Genomic DNA, 18,271 nt, shown 5'->3' with positions numbered 1-18,271 from the left:
TTAAGTCCTTAGCACTGCATATTACTAATAAAAAATTAGGTTTCGATATTTTTATGGTTGGAAATCTACAAAATATCTTCATGGATCATGATCTTTACTTAACATCCTAATGATTTTTGGCATGCAAGAAAAATCAATAAGTTTGACACATACAATGTATTGTTGACTATTGCTACAAATATACCGGTGCGACTTAAGACTGTTTTTTTTTGGTCCATGGTCATATCAATAATTGCACAGATCTCTTGAACACTGATTGGTCAGTCACAGTATTCATTGGTTAAGCAATCCTTTTACGCACTGCTGTTCTTCATTCCAATACGTATATAATTATACGTGTGTATTTTTCATAAATAAGTTAAGTGGCATTACAACCAAAGACAATCTACAGGTCCTGAATTTAAAAGTAATAAGTCAATTGCATTTGCAGATTTTCAGTGGTTACGTTCAGTTGTTGTTTCAGATTTGCCCACAACGTGTCAGTATTGATCCTATTCTTTCCCATACAGAACAGAACCACCAAAAAACCAACACTGATTATGGCGTGTATTTTTTAATATGGTGAAACATAAGTGCCTTCGTTTTCCAGTCTGAAACAAAACGCAAGCTTCAAATTAAAAAGTGTAGAATTTACTTCACAAAAGCACAACTTCTGTATTTGATTGTAATAAAGGAAATAAATGTTGTCTTTGGATTTTATCTATAGATTTAATAACTTCTCTTGCTCACAAACAATAACATTCTCTTAACCAAAGACACTTTCATATCTAAAACATCAAGAAACTCCCTTGCCAATGCGGTCAATTAGACGTGATTAAACTAGGCAAACATGCACAGTAGCAAAGCAGAACTCAGAATGGCCTCCATAGAAAGCACCGAATACATCAAGTCTTAGTTTTTGTCCCTAAACCTAACACCAAGCTAAAAGGTATTCAAAATGGGTTACACTACACCTCTCTAGAGCTGACCAGCCTTGATAGATCATTTGTTTTTTAAAACAGATTTTCTTTAGTTTGAATGGTCATCCAGTTTACCAATTTATACATTTGCAGAGAGACAGAATAAGAAATTAACAGTTAAGGTGAATCTTGGGAATGCTATTGAAGAAAAAAAACTAATCAACAACTGACTATTAACATGATTCAAGATAAGAGTCATGCAAACCCTACTACGCAAGTGTTATAACTCAATGCTGATTTGTCTAAACCATACTCAAGGGGTGACAAAAAGTATACCATGTACTGGGGTAGATGCCATACTTAATTTGAAAAGACTTTTGCTATAAAAACTGAGGGCGGCAAGCAGAATCTGTTCAGAGCATCGCACTGTTGTGAATTAGGAATTTGATCATTCAGGAAGAGGAGAGAGAAAGGTGGACAGACAATGGCATCATGACAAATATGGCAGGTACCCAGACTATTAAAGTCAATTGCCACATACATTGCCATGACACCTTGAGTTTGGATCAGCAGATCAGCACACTAAGTGCAACGAGTAAAATTCAGCAGAAAAAACAAAACAAAAAGATTGCCAAGCCAGGACTTTAGGGTTGTTTGAAACAGGCCTGAATTGTCTTCTGCAATGTTCTTGTAACTGAGAAGATTGGAGTTCAGTCTAATTATATGAGGATGTGGGGTACTGAGGGTGCCACCAGTCCATGAGGCGCACGCTGTGGACAGGGTCCAGCACTACCTGCACCCCTTGTTCACCCCTAAGCTTCTTCCCTCGAATGAGTGGTGAATCCTGGAAATCCAAGCGCACTCGGTGGTGCCTCATGTCTGTGCTCACATTAATGGTGAACTGAAAGACAAGGAGCAAATGATTCATTGTCATTTATGATATCAGCGTGACTTGCAATTTGCACTAGAAGTAATGCCTTCAACAAAAAGAAATGTGGAAACTTCAGCTTGGTCTAGACCACTAGGCATCATCATCATCAGATGATTTCAACTTTCTAAAAAAAACACAATGCTGAAGTTTCTGAGGCAATTGATTTAGCACTACAAATTTCAAGCGACAACCAGCAAAAAATAAATACTGAAATACACTACACAACTTTTGAAATCTGAACAGATTTTCTAACACTAAGCATCATACATTTGCTCACTTTGTAAACAGTTACAGAGGAAAAACTGGGTGTCATACACTAAACATAGAATCACATTGTCAGACTTTAAAAGGGTCATATGATGCTTTTTTAAAGATCATTATTTTTTGTAGTTGGTGTAACAAGGCAAGACAGTTAATAATGTCCTTAGTTTTACCATCAGTTCAAGCCAGAGAGGGGAACAGAGTTGCGTGACAGACACAGTGATGATGCTCATGTGTTTGCAAACAAGCCACGATTAAGACGATTTCTGACGGCCGTACACTCCGCTGTGATGTGACCCGGTTTCTCTCTTGCTCTCATATCATAGCAAAGTTAGAATTACCTCCACTCCTAGGTTCACGAAACTCAAATAAAGTGCTTTTGCTTTCGCCTAGAAACACAGCTTCTCCCTGACACGGCTACATCAACACTACTGCAGTTACTGAAAACACGCCTTACGCAAATATTTCCACATCGTGACGTAGACATATGGGGATGTGTTTGAATGAGCCGTTTTAGGGGGGCGTGGCAGAGTCTTAACTTTGATAAAGAATCTCTCTTTGGTTTTGAGACTTTAGTCTATGCAACTTCAGGGATCTTATCTATGCACAAACAGCTTGTAAAACTCCAAAGAGAAAGGAAAACTTGAAAATCGCATCATATGACCCCTTTAAAGTTGTTCTGAAAATAATCAAACTCCTCGTCGAGACTTGCTTGAAATCCTTCAGCTGGAATCAAAAACTGATGATTAAAAAAATAATAATGAGAAGGCAACCCTATGCCCATTATACAATGCAATTTTTGAAATCTCAGATTATTAGAAATCTGCATACTCTTATTTTTGGCAACTACTGTCAACTCTTCCAGACTGAAAATCAGGGCAAAAATTCAAGTAGTGTATTCCAGCTTTAAAGACCAGGGCCCGTATTCATAAAGATTCTAAGAATCCTCTCATAGAGCTCCTATTTTAGCTTAAAATTGATTAGTTGGTTGTCAAGAAGGAAATAAGAGCGCTTTTAAGAGTAGGGTATATTATAAGCCTTCACTTTGAAATTACAGGCGTAATTTTTCCTCTCGCTCTTTCTCTCTTTCTCACAAACACACACACACACACACACACACACACACATTCTTTATTTTTTTATTTACCATGCTGTCATACCGTGTTTTATAGGAAATGAACAGAGACGTAGCCTAATAAGTGCTGTAACAGACCCAAATCATCACTGCTGCGTAGTTGCATTTTTCCAGTTGCCAAATATGTTAATGTAGTGATTACGTCCATTTCTGGCGCTATGGCATTTCAGCGCGGTGTCGGAGTTGTTAACGTGTCTCTAATAAGATCGGTCACAAACATGATCCCTGCACGATCTAATGTGTAGCGTCTTATTAACTCACTGTCATGCATTGCGTGGAACGCATTTCTTCTCCCTCTTCATGTTTCGTCCATTTTCTCCACTGCTAAAGAAACTCTTAAGCCCCTTAAAAGTCCTCGTCCGTACTCCTAACAATTTTGGACCTTAAGACCTCTTTTAAGGGTTAAGATGCTTTCTGAATGACTTTTTTCTTTACTAGGATCTTTAATTGTAAGAGGAAACACCCACATTTCTAAGAATTTTCTTAGAATTTTGTTACTAGGAGCAACTCTTAGCACTAAGATTTTTCATGAATACGGGCCCTGATGATTAGAAGCCCAGCAGCAGGATTACATGTTATCCTTAGTATAGTATCCATAGTATAAAAATACTATGCGAAACGGATTCTCTTACACTCACCAAAGTTAACGTCATGCCCATCACAACAGAAGTGAAAATGAAATTGAGGGTAGTGACCCGCAGCAGATAACAGTCCGAGTCTGGATTAGTGTGAACATCTTTATACTGCTTGGGCAGCTGAAGACTCAAACCAAATCCGTTTTTGCCCTTGGTTGGCTGAAAAAGAAAATCCGACAGAATTAAAACAAATAAATCTCATATTCTACTTTTATAACAATGTAGTGAACATACCAGTTTCACAAACTTGAAGTTGAACTCCCACATCGGCTCTGACCTACTTCCAGACACTTTGTTGACCCAAAACAACAAACACTGTGGGAACAAGAAAGGCATCAACACAAAAATCTTCACATTAAACATTTAAATAGGAGAATACGTCTACAAACCTTGGAATTGAGGAGTGTGGTAGGTGTAGATTCAGGGAGAGGAGGGCTTTTGGACACCCGCAAGCTAAAGGGCTCATATAAGTGAAAAAGCGAACGAATAACACGCGCACGAAGACAACGCATCTTTGCAATATAATCAGGTTGAAGGCGATCGGGGAGGTCTGCATCAAGATTATAGTGCCTGGGGAAAAAAAAAAAAAAAGAATGCTAATACAAAACAAACAAAAAAAGACTAATTAAGAGGAATACAGTCATGCATAAATACCCTTATTTAACACAGGGATGTCCAGTGGAGTGCAACAGTGCCCAATGTTACAAAAAGCTCCACAAGACATTTTTTAATACCATGTTTTGGCTACCTACCTTTTGTAGAGTCGTGTCCAAAATGCAGCTGTGCACGAGGCAGTCCAAGCATTCTTGCAGATCAAGGAGAATCTGCAGACATCTTCTGGCCGAATGTATGCAGCAAGCAGAAGCCAAATATCAATGGGATACTCCTCTCCATCTATGATCTCACTGTTTTCTGCCATTCATAATGACAGGAGTTACTCAAAATTTCAAGAAAAACAATAATATCGGATCACATCAGAAGAGAGATTCTCAAATGATTTAGTCAACAAAAACCCTAAAATAAACTAAAATATTTACCTGAAGGACCCATTGAGATTAAAGTTAACACCTTTACATATTCACTGATATTGGTAAATGGTCAAATGGCATGCCAGTAAACAAATAAAACAAATTTATTAGAAAATGTTTTGTTTGTATTTTAATTAATTTCCTTCAGTTCTCTCAGGAACCACAGTTTGGGAAATCCTGTATTAGGAAACTTACTGGGCCAAATGCTCTGCAGTTACCTTTGCGTCTTTTGTTTTTCTTTTTGTGGGACCCTTTGATTTCATCTCCTTCCTCTGAGTCCAGTTCATCACTGCTCTCATGGGCTGCATTACTCACACCAGCTGCAGAGGAGAGCACTTCCTGCACAGGACCCTGGGATGCCTCAAGTCCACAGAGTAATTTCACTGAAAAATAATAAAAATCTGATTATTATTATTATAATTTTTTTTTTTTAAGTGTCAAATGTCTTAAAAAGGACCTTATTCTCAACATACTGGTTAAAATCATCCTCCAAATAGACTGAACTAAGGGCTGTTCAGGCCTGCTTAAGGATATTTGTGTTTAATAAAAAACACCTGAATCAGCTAATTAAGTGTTTGGGGTCATTGTAAAGTACAAGCAAGAGTTTGAGAGCTGAACTAAACTGAAGAGCTCCAGAAACAGGAGTGAACATCTGCAGTCTAATTCAGAGATTCATATAATTTGACATGAAAAGTTACACTTATGACAAAAAGGCTTTAACTAATAATATGCTAAAATTATGACTGTTTGTCATAATTATTTACAATATATTTTATTTCGTTATTATGGGACGGAAGTGAGCTTTCATACATCATATTTCTGATTTTACCTTCTTTTTCAATAGCATTAACAACAGCCTTTTTAACTCTTCCCGACTTTACGATGGCGGGATCAGCGTTGGCATAGTCAGCCACAGTCACTGTAAGAAAATATGAAGGAACACAAGAAATCAAGAAAATGGACTTTGGCAATTATACGCTACACACACCATAACATCAGCCGGCCTCACTCTGCTGTTACCTGACTCCGAGCAAACATCCTCGGCTCTAAATTTCAGCCGTTTTCGGTTCCCTTTCTTGGGCATGACGACAGCGGGGGTCTATGGCCGTTTATCGAGGCTGTGTGCCCTGCCATCTTTCCAGCAGAGGTAACGAGAAAACGAGAAAAATGAGGGTGAAATTAAAGAAAGCTCCTCCGGGATCTTCAGCCATCATGGAACTGACGCTCAAGGTCGCGTACATTCTCGCGAGATCTCAGAATGCGACTGGACGCTAATTGGACGCAGAAATCATATGTGAGAAGAATTGTCCAATCAGACGGTGTATATTCATAACCTCACGCTTCAGAGGGGAAAAAAATGGTTACGACAAATCATGACGTCATCTCTTCTTCTTCTTCTTCTTCTTCTTCTTTGGTGTTTATTGGCGGTTGGCAAACCAACTTGTAGGTGCATTACCGCCACCGACTGGACTGGAGTGTGGACAGGATACATGTTTATAGGATTAACATAATATGATAGATGGGGAACAAAAAAAAAAAGAAATTAAATAAATAAAATAAAACAAAAATTAAATAACTGTCTAAATTCTTTTACTTAATTCCGTTTCTTTAATAAACTTAGTAATAATGTCATATATAGCCTTTTCCTTTAGTATACCTATTATTGAAAAATCTTTATGCTCAGCTTTAATTAGTGACTGAATAAAATTATGTCTTTCTTTGTTGTATTTCCTGCAGTGAAGTATTACATGTTCAACTGTCTCTTGCTGACTACAGTGATTACATTCCCCAGTTGGATGTTTGCCGATTTTAAACAGTGTACTATTCAATCCTGTGTGACCTATTCTCAAACGGGTTATTATATTCTCTTCATTTCTGTTCCTGCTCTCTCTCCTCCCAGTACCAACTTGTTGTTGAATATTATATAAGTGTCTTCCTGTTTCAATACCATCCCAGTGTTCCTGCCATATAGATTGTGCATATCTCCTAATGAACACTTTAGCTTCTGCTTTACTTAATGGAACTTGTAAATCTATCTGCTTTAATTTTAAAGTTTGTTTAGCCATAACATCCACCTTCTCATTTCCTACCACACCAACATGAGCAGGAACCCAAATAAATTGAATTGATATACCCATAAGCTTTAAGTTATACAATTTATGGAATATATCATTAATTATATCCATCCTAAAAGATGAGCTACCAGATTTTATGCTTTCCAGTGCTGAGTAGCTATCAGATGCAATAACTATGTTATTCATTTGCTTTTCTTCTGTCCACTGCAGGGCCATTAAAATTGCCAATAGTTCTGTAGCATAAACTGATAAATGATCAGAAACTCTTTTCTTAATGTAAGAATCATTCATTGGAATATACACAGCTGCACCGGCATATCCTGTCTTCGGGTCTTTTGATCCATCCGTAAATAAAAACACTGAATCATGGAAATGTCTCTCAATATACTTCCACACTATATACCACACTGGAAGTTGTTTGGATTGATCCTTTATTTCCTGTTGTATACTGAGGTCAACGGTTGGTAAGGGGAATAACCAGGGAGGGATGGAGGATATTGAGACTGTGTTGCTGTACTGTACTTGATTTAGTCCTATATACCTCGCCTTTGCGTCACCTATCCACCCAAAACTCATAAAATTTGTTACATTATGTTCCCAACAGTCTGTCAATACACTTTTGACAGGATGTAAAACACTTTGTCCCTGGATATTAACCCAATATGCCAACATTAACTTCATTCGTCTTATACCTAAAGGCATTTCTCCCATCTCCACCTGCATAGATGATACCGGCGATGTTTTAAATGATCCACTGCAGATTCTTAGGGCTTGTGCTTGCAGTATATCTAATTGTTTGAGGTTTGTTTCTGCTGCTGACATATAGGCAATGCATCCATAATCAAGGACAGATCTCATGAGTGCCCAGTATATACTCTGTAGGGATGTCCTACTAGCTCCCCACTCCCGTCCTGATAAACACCTAAGAATATTAATAATATTTTTACACTTGTCCTTAATTTTATCCAGATGAATTTTCCATGTAAGTTTTTCATCAAACCAAACTCCTAGAAATCTTATAACTTTAACTTGCTCAAGAGGATTCCCATATAATTTCAAAGAGAGGGGTATGCTTTTAAGTCGCCTTGAGAAACAAATGACCTGCGTTTTTGATACAGATAATTTAAACCCCCATTTATTAGCCCACTTTTCAACTTCCTCTATTGCCTTTTGCATTTTTTTATGAACATATGATATATTGCGACCTCTAGTCCACAAAGCCCCATCATCTGCATATAAAGATTTTCCAATATTCTGTTCAACTTGTGAAAAGATGCCATTAATCATTATGTTGAATATTAATGGACTGCACACACTACCTTGTGGTGTTCCATTCTCCACTGTATGCATTCTAGAGTATTCTTCACCTACTTTAACTTGTATTTTTCTGTCAAATAAAAAGTTCTGAACCCAGTTATATGCTCTACCACTAATTCCTAAAGACTTTAACTTGATTAATAATCCTTCTTTCCAGAGCATATCATATGCCTTTTCCACATCAAAGAAGATAGCTACTACTACTTCTTTGTTTGTCTGTGCTTTCCTAATGTCTGATTCTAGACATAATACAGAGTCCATTGTATTCCTGCCCTTACGGAATCCACTCTGATAAGGAGACAACAGATTTTTACTCTCTAAAAAATATGTTATTCTTTCTGTAATTATTCTTTCCATTGTTTTACATAATTGAGAAGTAAGTGCAATAGGCCTATAACTAGAAGGATCTGATGGGTTTTTTCCAGGTTTAAGAATAGGTACTATTATTGCTTGTTTCCATACTGAAGGGAGTTGACCAGTTTCCCATACTAGGTTAAATAATTTTAGTACTTTTTCCAGTGTATTATCTGTCATATTTGCCAGCATTTTATAACACACTCCATCTCTTCCTGGAGTGGTCTGCCGAGCAGTTTTGATTGCTCTTTTTAACTCAAACATGTTTATAGGCAAATCTAATAAACTATCTGACATCTCATCTTTCTTTACCAAATTAGGATAATTCATTAATGTGTTACTCCTACACTGTTTTGCTTCTTCTGAAAGATTATCTGCGCTATGAACTTTCTTAAATGTTTCTACTAGAAGTTCAGCCTTATCTAAATTGGTGACAGCCATTTTGACTTTGCCTATAATCACTGGTAACTCATAATTCCTTCTAATCCCCCCCATTTTCCTAATCATATTCCATACATCTGACAGATGTACTGTTCTTCCAATACTATCACAGTACTGTTTCCAAAAAATACGCTTTTGTGTTTTTATTGTTTTCCTTACTACTGCCTGGGCGCTTTTATACTGAATCAAAGCCTCCATAGAATGCTGCTTTTTAAGTTTCTTAAATGCTTTATTCCTTACTTTTATAGCTGCTTTACAATCATCATTCCACCAAGGTACATTCTTTACATGTCTTATTCCTGTTGTTTTAGGTATAGTTTGTTCAGCCGACTGAATTATTTCATTAACTAACTTACTATTGAATATATTTACGTCCATCTGGTTTTCTTCTTGCAGAGTCATACATCTATCTTCACAAATTACTCGAAAGACTTCCCAATCTACTTTCTCCAACTTCCATCTAGGACTTCTATTTTCTTTTTCATGACATATTTTTGTACCAACCGTAGTCACTACCGGATAATGATCACTCCCTATTGTAGTATATTTGTTTACATTCCATGTAGTAATCCCTGCAATAACAGAAGACACAAATGTTAGGTCAAGTGCAGTTTCTGTATTTTGTATACTGTTATATCGTGTTCCCTCTCCATTATTAATACACACCAAGTGATTATCATCAATGAATTCTTCAATTATTTGTCCATTCACATCAGTATTATTACTTCCCCATAATGTATTATAGGAATTAAAATCACCACACCACACTACTTTGTCATGCAAATAACCTACAACAGCTTCTAAAATAACTTGACTTAATTTTTCACATGGATTATAATAATTAACAATATCTATACTCCCTCTTTCGGTCCATATCTTAGTTATGATTGATTCATACTCTTTATTTATTTGTTCTACCTTATATTTCATCCCATTTTGTATAAATGTTGCTACTCCTCCTCCTCTGCCAGATTCTCTATCTCTTCTAATTATACTATAACCATTTATTATATAATCCAACTGTGGTTTTAACCATGTTTCCTGAATACATATTACATTAGGTTTCACTGTTAACATATCGATGTATTTCTTAAGCTCTTGGCCATTTGCAATTAGACTCCTTGCATTCCACTGTAGTATGGTCAGTAACATTAAGAAAATCCAACACATGCCTGAGAAGATTGTGTCTCTTCAGTAAGGGAGTCTCTTACGGTCTCCCATTGCAGCCCTTTAACATCTAGATATCTCTCTGCAGATTTAACAATTATTTTAATCCTTTCATTTCTACTTTTTGTCTGTGCAGAGCAATTTATTATTTCTGCCATGAACATTACAAAATCATTCTTTTTCACTATCAAAGTTTCCTCCTTCAATTTATTACATCCTTGACATTTCTTTCCTTGATTAATTTCTTTCCTGATAATTTCTGATTGCTTAACTACTGTCACATTCCCTGAGACTTTCTTTGCAGCTTCTGCATAACTGATTCCCTGAACAACCTTGATTCGTTGCACTTCGGTCTGCCTCTTACTAACTTCACATCCTCTGTAAGCGGCACTGTGTTCCCCCCCACAATTACAACACTTCAGCTTTGTACCCTCCTGGCATTTTCCATACTCATGTTCTCCACTACATTTTCCACATCTCTGCTTTCCCTTGCATACCGCAGCTATATGCCCATATCTCTGACATTTAAAACATCTGATTGGAGGGGGAATATACAATCTTACGTCATAGCACATAAAGCCAATGTACACTTTTTCTGGAAGTTTTTCCTGATCAAAGTTGATCATCACCGATAGACTATCCTGCATATTACCATTTCTGTTAATTTTAAGACGTCTAACTTCATTTACTCTAGCATTTGTTATGTTTCTCTTCACATCATCAACTGATACGTTTACCGGAATCCCAGTAATGACTCCTTTTGTAAATTTCTTGTAAGTCTTGGAACATTCCACTTTCTTTCTGTTGATTATGTTCATTTTGATTGCTTTCCCTTGCTGTTTCTCATCCTTACACACAATCATCAGGGCTCCATTTCTTAGTACTTTAGCACTCTTTATTTCACCTATTTCCTTATTTAACGATTTTGTTAGTTGAATTGGATTCATACCTCCAAACGAGTCCCCTTCGTCCATAAGTTTTGCAAAAATTACATACTCCTCCCTCCGCTTCTCCTCCGTATTTGATCCCCTGTCTGAATCACTTTCATCGGTTTTGTTTTTCCTTTTCTTTTTCCGTTTATTATTCCTAACCGACTCCCAGCTTTCGTATATCCCGCCACCTACTTCCATCTCTCCTAGTTCATTTCCTGATCCGTCACTTCCTTCCACACGCTCCTGTCCATTCACAGTCCAGCTGTTGCCAACCACCCTGGGAATCGACATCTCCCCCTCCTCCATCTTCCCATGACGTCATCTCAGTTTATTTTTTAACGTTTAAAGCAGGGGTGTCAAACACCCTAATTAACCCTAATTAAACACACCTGATCCGACTGATCGAGTCCCTCAGGCTTATTTGAAAACTATATGGTATGTGTGTTGGAGCAGGGCTGCGGCTCTCGAAGAACTGAGTTTGACACCCCTGCTTTAAAGTGTCAAGTAAATATAATAAATATACTAGAGAATCTTTTTGAACAACGAAAAGACTACCGAACCTCGAGAAAAGTCATTTTTGTAAGGAGTCTGAATGGAACCCTTTTAGATTCTTTATTTCTTTTTAAATTCATCAGATACTTTTCTTCATAAGGTATAGGCTGATCTGTAAGTACTTTTGATCAAAAATAAAAAACTGTTCGTTTTACACTAGAAATCAGAAACGTTGGGAAACTTAAATAAAATAAAATATTAATTTAAAAAAATCATAAAATATATATAGGCACTTCATTAAAGGTCCGTGTTTTCTATGAACCTGCCTGCCGCCAGAGGGCGCTGCACGTGACACCATTCTCACACTGGCGTCTCGTGCATGACAGTCATGTAGTCGCGTGGTGCTGATGTGAGGATCTCCGATTTTACGGTGTTTGAAGAGCTTTACGGAGCCACGCCGAATGACTATGCCTTTCGCCGACGACGTGGGAGGCGTTTAACCTTCACGTCCACCAAAGCGTCGGAGCATTCATATTTTAAAACATGCGCGAATGTTTGTGGAGATAGCGGAATCGCAAGCGGGAATGAGCTCGTAGAGGGAGGAGCGCTTCGCTCGGCTTGCCGTGCAAGGAGATGATGATGGTGGTGGTGGTGGCAGAGGGATCTGGAGGATGCGGCAGACGCGAATTTCACCGTTTTCTGAAAGGTTAATGGCAACTAGTGGATGTTAAAGCGAAGGGCGCCGAGGTTCAATCAGCTGAAATCGGAATATGCGTTTGGTGAGCGCTGTAATGAGCGTCCAGCGAAATGCATCGAGGTCCAAGTCAAACTAGGTGGATAATATCAGAGCGGAAAAGGCCGACAGTCATGGACCAGAGAGGTCAAGGTGTGTGAAGAATCTAGACAGAGATGCAGTTAGTGAAATTAGATGCATATGCATTTTAAAATACATGGACATGTTTAATGTGCATATAAATGGTATTAAATATTAATAGTGCACTTCAAACCTGAAAAAAAAGCAATTTCTAATTTGACTTAGACTTCATAGAACACCGAGCAATATGATGTGTGAAGTGATGCCAACCATAAATGAGGGGGACTCGGTGAGTTCCCAGAGAGGCTCTCAGAACGGCACGGATGCCGAGTCTAATTTTGAACAGCTGATGGTGAATATGTTGGATGAGAGAGATAAGCTGCTGGAGTCTTTACGGGAGACACAGGAGACCCTCATCCAGTCGCAGACCAAACTCCAGGATGTGCTTCACGAGAGAGATGTGCTTCAGAGGCAGCTCAACTCCGCGCTACCGCAGGTAAACTGCATACCTGACACAGGAAGTTGCGTCATGACTTACTGTGGTAATCATTGTGGTTTGCGAATATCGTTTTTTCCTGTAAAATCTGAAAAAAAAAAAAAAAATAATAATAATAAAAAAAAAAAAAAATATATATATATTAGAACTTCAAACAGTGCCAGAAACTAATTTAATGTTCATTTTAATAACCGCTAGCTCAAGGTTGACAGTAGATTGGGTGGGGGGGGTTCCCACTAAGCATTGTGTATGGCGTATTACGTTTACATCATTTACAGGGCTTCATGGAGGATGGGGACAATTTGCTCATTGGTGTAGATTTCTTTGCAGAATCTTGTTTAATGTTGTTTTTCACCTGGTTTTTGAGATGGTCCTCACTGCAGAACACAAGATCCAGGGGCGAGGTTGGATCCAGATCCAACTCCTCCCACCTTACATATACCTAAACCTAACCATCTCTACCCCCTGATCCCTAAACCCACCCCGTCTACACCCCTAAACCTATTCCCATCTCCACCTCTTAGATGCGGATCCAACCATGCCCCCTGGATCTTGTATTCTGCGGTGAGGGGCTACTGGGTTTTTCGCTGTTGAGCATTATTATAAAAAAAAAAGAAAAAAGATTTGAAATAATGCAGGCTGATTGATGTAACAAATGCATATACCTTTGAATTACAACCTTGTAGCTCTCGGTTGGTCTTGTCTTCAATGGTTTATAATTTTTTGTTCAAAATCAAATCCCATAAAATGAAATGATTTTTACTTCCAGAACCTGACTGTTGCACTATAAAATGTTCAGTCGTTGTCAATTTGTGGGTCAACTTGAAAAGCTAATTTGCTGTGGGATGGCTGGGTTGCAGGTTTTTTTTGTGGGTTTTTTTAAATAGCGGGTTTCTGATATTTGAGTAAATTTAAGGTCTGTGGTTTGAATTAGGGGTCGACCGATATGTGTTTTTCAGGGCCGATACCGATTATTACAGACAAAGTAGACCGATAACCAATATATTGAACCGATATATATATGTCTGGTGTAAAAAATTAAAATGAATGTCAAAATTAAGAATAACAAGGGCTCTGACAAAAATGGCCTTCCCTAGTGTTGGTTGCACTTCTTACTCTTGTCTTCCCCCATGCATCTGTCTACAATAAGGGTAATATATAAAGAGAGAGTTAAAAGTGGGGCCACTGTATGCTTCATGATTAAGCCTATGAATACTAAATACTACAGCTAAACAGCTTGGGGAAATGTAAGTATTTGGCTTCAATAATTTACATGTTAGAAATGTATGTGTAATAGCATAACCTCTCATAATTCTTCATTAATTATTTTCGGTTGACTAAATCATAACCTACAAGAGGGGACTATTCAATTCATCATCTAATGCACATCAATTGATTAATTTAAAAAGCGCAATGTATATAATAAGTGTAAATAATTTAATTGTCTTCATAGCTCCATTGTAGAAGTTGCGATGAAGACCGCAACTATTTTAATGAAACTATAACACTAATAGCCTGTTATAGGCTCACTTCAATAGCCTATTGAAATGTCCCAATTTCCATCATCATAATCTTGGCCTATGTGACAGTATCTTAATCTTGGCCTATGTGACAGTAATTTCCATTAGTTTTCATTTACAGTGCAGTGCAGTGTAAATGAAGGAATAAAACATTAATTTAATTTATCTTTTAGTCAAATGAGCAGTTCTGGGGATGATGTTCATATATTTATGTCCTCATTTAGTGACATGGCAGATGCGGAAAACACCGCGAGCGTCGCGCACTTCAGTGTGTGTGTGTGTGTGTGTGTGTGTCAAAACCGTGCGTCTGTGCCTTTCACATATACAGCGACACGCCGAACATGCAGAATTCATATTTAAATAGTCTTTTTGCAGCTTAATGTTTACAGATAGTCCATATTGTGAGTCGATTTAAGTGTACTGACCTACTTTTGATTAATTCATCCAAACTTTGACTAATTCCATGACTCCGCGTTATACAGTAAACGCTGGATTCCGCGATTCCCCCTGCGTTTCCCCCATCTCGGAAACCATAAATAGATAATATTGAGGTTTTTACAACTTCAGTGTAGTGGATTGTAATTTATTGCAACTTGAGCAACGTCTGCTGCTGCCTTTGAGAAATAACTATGCGTGATGAAGCAGCACCAGTTAGCAAGCGCTTTCCGTGTGAGAGTGCCTTTAGTCTTCCACGTTGATTGGTCGGACTCCTGACTCTCAACAAATCAGATGCGTGGTGGGCGGAGACTGCTCTAGGCCACAGAGTGGTGAGTTCCGACAGGCTGCATCAGAGCCAAATAGCGCGTTTCAAAATTAAATAATTTTATCGGCACATCGGTTTTAAAAATGACCGATACCGATTATCATAAAAATGATTAATATCGGTGCCAATAATCGGCCAGGCTGATAATCGGTCGACCCCTAGTTTGAATATTGAAGCTACTGTTTTTTTTTTTTAACAAGATGTTGCTAAATGTTTCAGTGTAGCCAAATGGATATGGCAATAAGAAAACCGAAGGCTTAAAGGATTCCTCATTGTTTCTGACTTAAGTAACCATTCTTATGGTGTTATGTGGAGGAAATGTTCAGCAAATGTGTAGTTATTTAAACCAATAATTTTGTTTCGGCAAAAGAGCTAAAACTGATCTATTTATTTTGCTTAGTAGTTTCAAAGACCCACTCAATTATAAGGGATGTGTTGTGGTGCTGCTGGTGCCAGGTAAACGCTGGTTTTCACAAAGGTTCATCATTTACTGGAATTTCCTGTGTCCCAGAAATGTCAGCGGTGGTAATTGTGCTTGCATCCCAGTCAAATAATGGCAACAGGGTTACAATTTAAAGAAAAGCCTTACATTTTTGCAAAATGCATATCAAAATGATTTACTACTTTTTTCCTAGTGAGGTGTATGCACTGTATGCACACTGAGTGGTAGGTTAAGCTTCGGTTAAATAAAATATAGCAATGACCGTAGAGCAGGGGTCGGCAAGTAAGTTTGCCATCGGGCCAAAAAAAAAATTCACCACTAGATAGTGGGCCGGAACATAGTCAAAGGATAATATAAGATATTGATTGATAAAATGCAACCAGAATTGCCTGTGACTGACTGTTACAATGTATTTTGCTACTGGTAGTGAGCTGTTACTGTGTAAAATCCTGCGACAGTCATTAACAAAAAGCCGCATTTGTGTGGCGGTGTCCGATCAGAGTATGTTAGTGGAGTGGAGCGTCAACAATTTCCCCTCCGAGCATTTAATAATCACTCCACTCCACGCTCACTGATATCAGAAACACCGCTCCGCGTCTAAAGTATTTCAGTATGTTTGAAATATCAGAGTTCTATGGAAGCCCGTTTCCACCACTGAATAAAAAATAAAAAAAAGGTTATTGCGACTTTCTCACAATTTATATTTATTTATTTCAGATTTGTGAGATGATAACTCGTAATTGCGAGTTAAAGTCCAGTTTTGAGGGGGGAAAAAGACTGTTATCAGAATTGCGAGTTTATATCTCAAAATTATGACTTTTTAACTCGCAATTTGCGAGTTTATATCATATTCAGAAGGAACAAATAAATTCCTTGAGAAATATAACTTCCCGCTCATGTCCACTGCAGTCATCATAGCCTTCACATTCTTTCTGATTTGAGTGATCCTTTTCTATCTAGCTAGCTAAATAGGTTTAACGTGTGAATTCTTGCTAAATATGCAGTTATATTACGGGTCGTTGGCATGAATTGTACTCGTGATGGAGCGCTCTTGGAACGAGTGAAAACCACGATGCTCCCACTTTTAAAAAATCTGCTTCTCGCTCCAGTCAAAATCACACCGCTCCGCTCACATACTCTGATTGTGAATAACTGTCTGTTGCTGTCATGACAGATCTATTTCAGAACCAGCCGCTATCAAAATAATCTGGCTACAGGCGTGGGCCAGATATTATAGCTGGTGGGCCACTTTTGGCCCGCGGGCCGCCTGTTGCCGACCACTGCCATAGAGGGTTCGCGCTAGTGTCTCTTCTTCTGTATCATGTTGGTCTTTTTGGTAATTCGCCAAGGACACAAGTGATATTTATCGATTCATCGGAGTATTCTGCCCTCATCCTTCCCCCTGTCTCCCTCCCTCCAATTTTATCTTCCACACAAGTGATGCAAAAGCAACTTACTTCTCAGTTTACGTCACCCAGCTCATCCAGCCAGTTAATAGGTGGGATAATATGAATCTTCAAGAACTCTCTGCCTGTGGGAGACTTCTAAGACTCTGTTACCTGCAAACTAGTTTTAAAAGGAGGTGACTGAACCCTGGAAATGGAAACCAGGACTAGCTTTTGTAGTTAGGAGATGCCTCATTGTTCTGTCTCTAGAGTAAATTGGACTTCCTCTCTTGCTGCTTGCATGTGTAGGACTGTTCAAAGCAAAATGCCTCCTTTCATCTGATGCTCTGAAGCATGTGAGGCTGTTGCTAAGAGGCCAATTAATCTAGTTTACAGCCAACGTTTACATTTAAAAAACCCTGATTTAACTTATTGCCTGTATAGTCTTATCCTAAGTTGACACAGGACCTCAGACTGGTAGCACTTCCTTGACCTGGCAAGCTCAAATCTTATTGGCTGTCTTGATGCAATTTCTGGGAGTAAGGGCATGCGTTTTTTTTTGTCTGTCTGTGTCTGGAAACAAAGTCATGTTTAAGGTACCGAGATGATGCATGCAGTGAATGCTTTTGAGGATGAAAAGCTAGAGAGCATAATAGCATAAATTCTTTGAAATATATTTGCAGTTTAGTTAGAGGCACTTGGTAGGAAATCATCTGCAGTAGATCTCCAGAACTGTATATTTTGTATGTCTGTCTGTCTATTTAAAATAAGTGAATTTTATTCTGCAAGGATGCATTAAACTAATGACACTAAGGATGTTTAGAATGTTTAATTTTTTTTTTAAATACATGTATTACGGTTTCCACAAAATATTAAGCAACAATTTTATAACATTAATACATTTTTCTTGAGCACCAAATTGGCATAGAATCATTTCTGAAGGATCATGTGACTCTGAAGACAGGAATAAATTACATTTTAAAACAGTTATTTTAAACACTTATTTTAAAATGCAATCATTTCACATACTGCTGTTGTTACTGTTTTTATTAAGTAAATGCAGCCTTGGCGAGCATAAGAATTTATTTATTTTATTTCAGAAATATAAAACCGATTGACTGACTACAAACTTTTGAAGAGTAGAGTATATCAATAGAAACTCTTACCACAAAGTCTCTTTTATT

General features: G+C 37.9%; 2 protein-coding genes across 2 annotated transcripts in view; one reads left to right on the top strand and one right to left on the bottom strand.

Annotated features, from left to right (window-relative positions):
- Positions 1–539: 539 nt before the first annotated feature.
- Positions 540–6,109, bottom strand: LOC306854975 (transmembrane protein 183A-like). The gene is made up of 8 exons (XM_079393335.1): positions 5,910–6,109; positions 5,719–5,808; positions 5,108–5,272; positions 4,614–4,773; positions 4,251–4,431; positions 4,096–4,176; positions 3,865–4,020; positions 540–1,800 (listed from the first exon to the last, which is right to left on the bottom strand). Exons 1-8 carry the CDS (start codon positions 5,971–5,973, stop codon positions 1,615–1,617), a joined length of 1,083 nt encoding a protein of 360 aa, XP_079249461.1. The 5' UTR covers positions 5,974–6,109; the 3' UTR covers positions 540–1,614.
- A 6,619-nt stretch (positions 6,110–12,728) lies between these two features.
- The window catches only part of LOC306855266 (liprin-alpha-4-like), a gene marked incomplete at both ends in the record, with an annotated part of 96,358 nt that continues 90,815 nt past the window's right edge, over positions 12,729–18,271 (top strand). The window contains one exon of the mRNA XM_079393824.1: positions 12,729–12,977. Coding sequence (XP_079249950.1) covers positions 12,729–12,977 — 249 coding nt within the window. The remainder of the gene's footprint in view (positions 12,978–18,271) is intronic.

Source organism: Barbus barbus (assembly GCF_936440315.1).
Source record: "Barbus barbus genome assembly, chromosome: 35".
Lineage (NCBI taxonomy): Eukaryota > Metazoa > Chordata > Actinopteri > Cypriniformes > Cyprinidae > Barbus > Barbus barbus.
The sequence above is the reverse complement of the archived record's forward strand: the minus strand, read 5'-3'. Positions and strand labels throughout refer to the sequence as shown.

Excerpts from the sequence above, each read along its gene's own strand:
- LOC306854975 (XM_079393335.1), bottom strand. The coding sequence starts at position 5,973 with ATGCCCAAGAAAGGGAACCGAAAACGGCTGAAATTTAGAGCCGAGGAT. Across the intron at positions 4,774-5,107 it reads GAAAAACAAAAGACGCAAAG|AAAACAGTGAGATCATAGAT; the intron begins GTAACTGCAGAG and ends TATGAATGGCAG. Across the intron at positions 4,432-4,613 it reads TGGACACGACTCTACAAAAG|GCACTATAATCTTGATGCAG; the intron begins GTAGGTAGCCAA and ends TTTTTTCCCCAG.